Below are 9,208 nucleotides of genomic sequence, written 5' to 3'. Positions count from 1 at the left end.
GGATCTAAAAAAAAAAAAAAAATTTGAAGACACTTCTTACTGAAAATATCGAAAACGTGAAACATATGAAAATCGATCATTTTTAAAATATAATTAATTTACAGTGTAACGTACACTTTTTTGTCTAATTCTCCTCCCACGTAATATGATTTCCGCTTAATGCATTATTTTTTACTGGTCCCTAGGTTAGCGACTTGAATTGTTTCTATTGTAATATATGAGGTATATCAAATATAATTTTTAGGGTAAACAGATGATTTTAATTCGATTTAGATCGTATTCAAAATTACTTTAAACTACTTACTAATAGTAAAAAGTTATGGTTAAAATATTAATGAAATTTATTACTATCATATTTAATTGTATTGTATTGATTGCCGTGTGAGTAAATCGAAGAGACTGTAATTTGTTCAGATACAGAATATTTTCTCAGTTGATTGCCAAAAAGTTTTTATAAGAACATTGTCGAATAAATATATATGACATTGATTTGAAAAAATAAAAAACTGAACCACTTACCACTTTCAAAAAACTAAGAATTTTAATTTAGATGAAAAAATAATTTTATCAATTAATACTTATACTACAAATGTCACAACTTCAATCAATTGCGTTTTATTAAATATCAAATTAATATACGCCATAATACTCTAATCAGGTGTCATAATATTAAATGTCTATGAAAGATTTCATCTAAATAGTGATAGTACACAACAGATACAAATTCAATATGTGTGCTTAAGGCAGAAAAACAAAAAAAAAAAATTATGTTAAAAAATTCTGAACATTGCATGTTTGAATAACAAGTTTAAAGCGAAAATAATCAATTTAAAATGAAACAAATTGAACTTTTTTGAAAAGTGACTCAGAATATTGTGTGTATAAAAAGTATTAAAATTATTTTTTTTATTAATCAATAAGTCCAAACTATAGTGATTAATGTGGTACAGCTAAATTTAAGACACAACTAATTATCTTAATATTATTATACCACATAATCATTTTGTGAAAATAGAGCAAATTATAATATAATTGGAAATATTTTACAACGAAAATACACCATTTTGTCAAAAAACACTAGTAATACATTTTATTTTCATAATTATAGCGTATAATATTTTGATGTATCTACAGTATTACAGTACACCGGTGTTATTTTCACTTTTTACTGCAATTTACTAAATTAATGTTTCATTAAACATTAATGTATTTTAAAATTTTTTTTTAAGATTTTAATCAATTCCATATATGATAAATGTAATTGCATTTAGCAATGAAATTGAAATTGTTTGGAAATTTAAATCATAACTTATGTAAGACATAAGTCTTTAAGTATGTTATCAATAAAAACACGTAACACTATAATGGAAACTTTTTTTAAATTTATACAAACGCGATTTATTATTTTAATAAATAGATCTCAAGCGCACAAAAATAAAATATAGGTACATAAATCAAATAATATTGAATAAAACTAAAAAATAAAAAAAAAAAAGAAAAACACTTATAATCAGTTTGTTGCATTTAATGAAAGCTTTATCAGATTAATTGATTTATGAAACTCTAATTAAGGTGCTACTTGGTTTGAAAATAACACTAAAACAATTTAAGCCAACATTATTTATGGACTACAAATAAAAGTATATTTAACTTTAAAGCCAATTTGGTGTAATTATCACAATTAAAATTTTTGTTTATGAAAAACAATAGAACAAATACATTATGGTTTTAATTAGACACGGGTAAATAAAAGTGCCAATATTTAAATATTTACTCCAATAAAAGAATATAGAAAACTTATGCATAAAAATTAAATGGTTCGTAAGAAAAGTTACTTTACAATTATTTTATGTTTAATTTATATAAATACGGGCATAACAAAAACAAAATATGGTTTACAAAACAATATTATTATATATATTATAATATTGTAAGAGTAAAAATTATAATTTATTAATAATTTTTTACAATATTAACATTGGTTATATTTCAGTTTGAAAAACACATATATTTATTTATTATATGTGTAATAAGATTGTCCTGAAATAAACAACAATTCGAGTTAAGTTTATGATTATTTACAAAGGAATAAATGCATTATATGCTTACAATAAAAGGTAGAGCAACCATATGACATAGACGCTCATTATCACATTTAACTTATGATATACTAATTCTTTTTTTTGTTTTTTTTTTTTTTTGTTTTTTTTTTTTGTATATAGAGTCAACACTAATCACTAAGTCAATTTATATACCATGTAGCACCTATACATTATTTACAATCATAACAAATTATTTACAAATATTCTAACTTTAAGAAATATATAAATAACAAATTGCACATAGATTAAACAATTTTAAAATTCATACTTTAGGAATCTCTTAAGTATTTGTTTCTTTAGTCCTATTTTTTTAAACAGATATAGGAACAATGGGTGCCTAATTAAAAAAATCAGATGTTAATCTTAATATAGGAAGACTTTATATACATTTTTAATCACAAATTTATTGCTATTTAACTTAAGCAACATAGACATAGGTACGTCTATCTTCTGGTGATCTTGCAAGGTATTCTCTTTCAATAAGGCCTTCAATTCTTTTTTTGATGATAACTGGTGATGGTAAGAATCGAATTCTGAGTTGTTCTACGACTTCTAATACTAGAGTGTTGTGCTTTAAACAAAAAAAATTTTAGAAATTAAAATGTTATGTAAAATAATTCATTTGGTACTCTACTTACAGTCATCTTTTTCCGAGATTTCATCACACGAACAATAGCTGCTTCTATTTCATGTTTACGATCCTCATCCACTTTAGTCCTAGTTTCTTTTCTCTCTGGTTCAGTTTCCCCTTTAGCAGCAACAGTTTGGATTTTAACCCTGAAATGAAAATATATTTAGTAACTCAAATTAACAGTAGTAAAAATAAATATCTTGTCTCAGACCTGTGTAATTTGGATGTAAAAAATTCATTGACACAAAATTCATGATTTAACTCTATTTCTTTACACTTAGGAGTTTTTAAGAGTACACGTTGTGAAGGTTTCCCTAATGCCAATGATTGTAAAGCTCTAATTAAATCTTTTTCAGGAATATCAGTTTCACTTTGAATATCCTGAAACAATAATAGTAATAATAATAATAGAAACAATTTTGTAATATATCTTATGTTGAAAATATTAAATAATATAATTTACTTCAAAAGTTAATTTTTCATGAGTATTGAACAATAAAAGAACACACATCTGATAGGTTGATACTTGAATAATATGCTTTCGCTCTGTAGATTGACGGTGAGTGTTAGCAGCTGAAGTTAAATTTGTTGATAGTTCATTATCTGGTCGTCGTGTACCATAAAATATAGCATTCAAATCAGCTGAACCAAGTTGAGGTTGTAATGTAAGTTGTCTTCCATTGTGTTTTCCCAAATAAAATCTTTAACATAAAAAATTATTCAATTAAATATTATTACAAATAACAATATATGAACATATTTATTTAGATAATTTTTAATATAAATTAAAACTATTTGAAAAAAAATATTTTATCCTGAGTTTATCACATTAAAAATATTATTTTATTTTCATTAATACTTACAGTCGGAATTCATCAAATGCACTCCTAGGAACTAATGGTACATTGCACTTTGTTATTGCATGAGTAGGCCAGAATCCAGTAGTTAATACTCTCACAATAAGATCCAATGAATGTAAGACACGCTAAAATTAAAATATTTTATTTGAAAAATTTAGTATTTAATTATATGTTTCGATATGACTGTATTTATTCTTACATTATTTGATTTAGCAACATATTCTTTAAATTCTTCCATTATAGTGTTAGATATGGACATATCCTTAAACATTCCTTCTAGTTTTGAAGTGAATTGACAACCACACTCCGTCTATATTAAAATTACATTGTTATTTAAGATTATGAGAAAAACGAATTAAAATTACCTTCAATTTTGAGATCATATTTTTTTCATTGTCATTGCTGACTGACTTATTTAAAAGTAATCTCTTGGCTAGATGTTGCTTATAGTATCTTTCAAAAACATCTTTTTCTTGAAGAAAACGAAAAATCACCATTGCTTTGTCTAAGACTAACTCTACATCATTTTCGGTTAGCTGAAATATTTAAAAAATCAAAAATTAGTACATGTACATACAAAGAAAACAGGTAAGTGCTATAGATATTTAAATTAATATTTAAAAATTGAAAATGTCATGAATCATATATTTAAAAGAAATGAAGTTGCTAATTGAACGAATAAATCAATTTTGGTATGATAATAGTAATTGGCTTACTGCTATTCTAAACAAGCTAACATAATATATGATCAAAAAATTAATATCAACATTGATGAAATCAATAAATAAATTCTTTCAAATAAATAATTATTTATATAATTACCCCTCGCACTCCTTTTTTTAATTTTTCATCAACAAATAATGATAAATATTCAGGTGACTTAGGATTAATATTGAAAAAATATTCAAAATCTGCAGCTATCATTTGTTTAAACATCTTATCATTGTTAAAAGAATTAACTAAAAAATAGTTAAATCTATCTTTCAAATCCAGCAAACTCTGAAAAAATGTTTAAAAAGAAATATATATATAAACAACACAATTATTTAATAAAATTATATTAAAATTGAAAAAATTGAATAAATGGTAATTACTTGTATATAATTCACCGCATTGGTATTTACATCTTCTTCTTGTACAAGGGATTTTCCTAATTCGCGTAAATACTGACTAACACAATCGGACATAGTTTTTAAGCCTTCATTAACACGAGTCAACAATTTATACATACATGCCAAGTCATCGTTTTTATTGTTTTTTAACATGTATACAACACCAGAATTTTCCATCTATAATATAAATGTATGTAAATTTTATTGATAAAAAATAAAAATAATAGTAACGATTGCAATTGAGAGATTATAAAAAATTTAAAAATATTTTATTAACCTCAACTATGGTTTTCATATTTTTTTTAATTAGTTCTTCTTCAATAACTTCCACAATTCGACATTCAGTCGATTCATCTAGGTAATGCTTTGCTCGATCTGCTTCTTCTACAATTCTAGATTCAACTTTCCTAATATAAATACATGCGCTATTTTCATCTAAAAATTTTTGGCTTTCCATCTATAAATAAGTAACAAATAAAAATAAAAATTTTAGTTATAATACCAATAATATTTTTGACAACATTGAAATTTATACCTTATAAAATTCAGCAGATTGTTCTAAAAATGGTTTTTCAAAATCTTCTTCATAAACAACGCGACCAGTAATCCCAAGAATCATTAACATTTGACAAGCATTTTTAATTGATATTCGATCAACTACTTCACCTTTTCTTTCCAGTTTTATCAAACCCAACAGAGTCATTCGAAGGTGATCACGAATATAGCCATATCGAACAATCTAATAAAACAAATACAATTTTTTAACACACACATTTATTTTAGGAATGTAAAAAGTTACTGGCTGTATATTAACAAAAAATTAAATAATGGTTTGAATTTAACTCACTAGATCACGAAACAAAATGAGACCCAAGTTATAAACATTATCAACTTCATTATGTTTAACATAAACACGATCCATGTACATTAATATATCACGAATCATTACCATGGATGTTTGATGATCGTTCCAGGCAACATTCAGTACATGTAGAAAATTGTTGTTTAACGCTTTTAAAACATCTTCTCTAACCTATAAATAATAATTAATTTAAAATTTTACTGTAAAATAAAATGTCAAATGATTTTACCTTGTTTTCCAAATGATTTATTACTGCTTCTTTCATTCCAGTATACAATCGTTCACCATGTTTTAACAGTACCATGGTATAAGCGTTTCGATACAGCTCTTCAAAACTAAGACCAGAATTATTTTTCTTTTGAATTTCTTGGATAGCATTTTTCAACAACAACCAAATGCTATCAATTAATTTTTCATCCATCGTCATCTAATAACATAAATTATTTAACAGATAAGTAAAATTAATTTTTTTGTGCAATTTTATTTGGCTGATACAGATACATATTTTAGCTCAGGATTCAGATAATCACTACAGCAGGAATATTTATGGAATACACTTAAATTATTTATAATATCATACATTATTAAAAATATATTGATATAATAATACACTATTTTTTCTTACAAGATTATTTAAACACAAGAGTTTTATATTTTTTAAACGCTAGAAATAATGTAAGCTATATATTCAGATTCAATTATCAAAAAATTTGCAGACTAAGATAAAACATATTTTAAATATGTAATTTTGTGATTTGTAATTGTAAAAGTAACTTTAACAATTGTTGTTTTCCTTATTAATGCTATTATTCCTATAATTATATAAGGTACTTAGTGAGTATTTATTAATAATTATATTTTGTAGAAGAACTGACTGATATTAGTTATGAAGATACATTGATTTGTAGAATAACTTTTACCATTCAAAAATATAAAAATAAATAAATATGCATCATAATTCTTAAGTATTTATAACTTAAGAACTATTTATAGTAATAAAGCACAATAATTATTGATGTTAACACATGTAAAGTTAAAGGTTATGAAAAATGTAGAAATACACAATTTTAATAAATGAAATATCATCATACATTAATGAGTAATTGTTTTAGTAATATTTTGATAAAAGAAAATTATTTTGTCTAGGAAAAAGTTGAATATATTTATGGATTACTAGAAAAATAAGCAAATGCCAGAGTAAATAATATTATAAATTATAAATAAGATTGGTTAGTAACAAGGGTGGGCAAAAAATATATTTAATGTCTATGAGTATTATTATTATCGTATGGTAAGGTGAAATATGTATTATTAATTATTGTTCCATATCAATTTTATCTTTAAAAGTAAAATTATTTAAATGTAGCTAATATACATATTTTTTGATCATTTTCATTAAATTAATAATAATTTATGTTAGTTTCATAAAATATTGATAAATTTCCAAAAATCTAATTTTATTTCAAAATAAATAATAAATAAAATAAATTTTAGGTAGGTGCTTCCTACATATTTTTTTTTTCCAGCATTTTCCTTTATATAAGTAATTGCAAACTTTCAATATACCTTAATTGTGATTGAGAGATATTTATTTTAATAAGTTGAATAGATTAAATTATGCTGCTTAATAAGTAGGTATTTAAATGAATCAAACTTCTAATACATTTCTATTTGGTAGCTGTACAAAATGTATAATATTAAAGATTACCTACTTAATCATATGAATGTATAACAATATAAATTATTTTATAATAATAAAATGTATTAAACATTGAAATTAAAAAAAATGTTAAATCATATGTATTCTAATGTGTTATACTTAATAAAAATTAATTTATGGTAAATATATCATATAATAACATTAAATAAGATAATTTAATTCATAAGTATATAATAATTCATAAGTACATAAGTATTTAATTTATAAGTAGTTATAAGAAACACTGTTAGTGTTTATAGTTTTAATATACATACTTAAAACTAAATTTATAATATAATAAAAAACTGATATATTTTTCATACCATTACTTACAACAATCAATGAATTAATAGAAACTATTGACACTCAAAATATGTTCTACATTATTCTATTGGTTTCAGAGTCTCTAACATTACTAGAACTACTTTATTAAATGTATCAAATGGATTAAAATGTTAACTGGTAAAACTGCTTTATTTAATCTAAGGGTAACAATAACATGATACATTCAATAACTATTCAGTGTTACAGATTATAAATTTATAAAAAATGTAAATGTTACAACTAACTACAAGGGAAATTGCAATTTATAGAAATATCTCTGTTTATAGTTTTTGTTTACTTTCGAGATATTTAATATTATATTTTAAAACATAAACGTGTTTGTCTAAATATCAGTTACAACTCGTTCAATAACAACAACTATAAGGGGCTGTAACTATTAATGACATGTTTCTACAGTTAGTGCAATATTTATTTTAAACAATTTAACCTTTCAAAATGTTTAAATATTTGTGTTAAAGTATTTTTATTTTTAATTTGTTTTTGTTCTTGTATTAAAGTTACTTAGCTGTATTATGTAGTATAATGAATGCATGCCTAATACATTTTTTAATAAATTATTAATAATATTAAATATTTATGTTTACCTACTTATTAAGGATTAAATATCAGCAGACGAGCTAAATAGAAGATTAATCTTTGTTTAAAAAATTATTTAATGTAAAACTGTTGTAGTATCTAAAGAAAATCCTTTATTAATCTATCTATGTTATTTAATGGTACATTGTTATGAAAAAAAAAAAAAAAAAACAGTAGATCAGATTTGATAAGAGAAGATACAGATAAGTAGAATTCATAAGCGGATAGAAAACCGAGAACAAATTTATTTTCAGATAGAGTGTATTATTTGATAATTTTCAAGGAAGAAGGACAAGAACAAACGAAAGAAGCTATGGAATTAAGGCAAAGGTTCCCAACCAGGGTATTTGAAATATATATTTATTTTTAAACGCCTTCATGAAAAATATAGCACTGTGAGTAATAAAACAGACTATACTCTATGTCTATAGTATAAAACCTATTGCGTATAATTAATCGGGTACATACAATATAGTTTAACGTATCGATTATATAACACACATAATTTTTACATGGTAACACCGAGAGAAGTTTGGGAACCTCGCATTACGGTATTGAGAAACACAATGATGTAAAGTATGGAGGAAAAAAAAAACCACATAGAGTACGGAGGGTCGGCGGAACAGCAGACAAACACCGACTTGGCGGGCATTACTCACCGGGAAAGCTTTGATACGCAAGTTGGTGCGTTTCTTGGGCACACCGCTGTTCATCATTGTGCTTCCGACGTGCCGAGCATCAAAGTGGGACGACAGGGAAAACGGGTCGTCAGCAGGCCGTCGCGCGCGCAGCGTACGTCCAGCGGTCGGTGCCGAAACGGGACACGGGACGGATTCCGGGTGGCCGAGGGTAGCGGTGGTGGTGGTGGACGGTGGCCGACGACTACGGTTGCGGACGGTTGCGGGAACAGCGGCCGGAGTTCATCATGTCGCGGACGCGCGAAACGGAGGAGGCGGACACGGCGGTGGCGCGCAAGTAGGGCGCAGCGGTCTCGGTTTTTTTTTTTTTTTCCCCCCCCCGT

At 25.2% G+C, this 9,208-nt stretch overlaps 1 protein-coding gene across 1 annotated transcript; it reads right to left on the bottom strand.

The window, feature by feature from the left end:
• Positions 1-2,186: 2,186 nt before the first annotated feature.
• LOC112688843 (cullin-3-like) lies at positions 2,187-8,903 on the bottom strand. Its single transcript, XM_025562270.1, has 14 exons — positions 8,847-8,903; positions 5,797-5,994; positions 5,553-5,738; positions 5,241-5,444; positions 4,983-5,162; positions 4,688-4,882; positions 4,416-4,592; positions 3,959-4,129; positions 3,793-3,903; positions 3,597-3,718; positions 3,197-3,434; positions 2,945-3,114; positions 2,741-2,879; positions 2,187-2,673 (listed from the first exon to the last, which is right to left on the bottom strand). The coding sequence occupies exons 1-14, from the start codon at positions 8,901-8,903 to the stop codon at positions 2,521-2,523; spliced, it is 2,301 nt and encodes a 766-aa protein (XP_025418055.1). The 3' UTR covers positions 2,187-2,520.
• Positions 8,904-9,208: the final 305 nt, after the last annotated feature.

This window comes from Sipha flava, unplaced genomic scaffold (assembly GCF_003268045.1).
Source record: "Sipha flava isolate LNK unplaced genomic scaffold, YSA_version1 0_pilon_pilon, whole genome shotgun sequence".
NCBI classification, from domain to species: Eukaryota; Metazoa; Arthropoda; class Insecta; order Hemiptera; family Aphididae; genus Sipha; species Sipha flava.
Note: the sequence above shows the minus strand (reverse complement) of the source record. Positions and strands in the feature narration are given on the sequence as shown.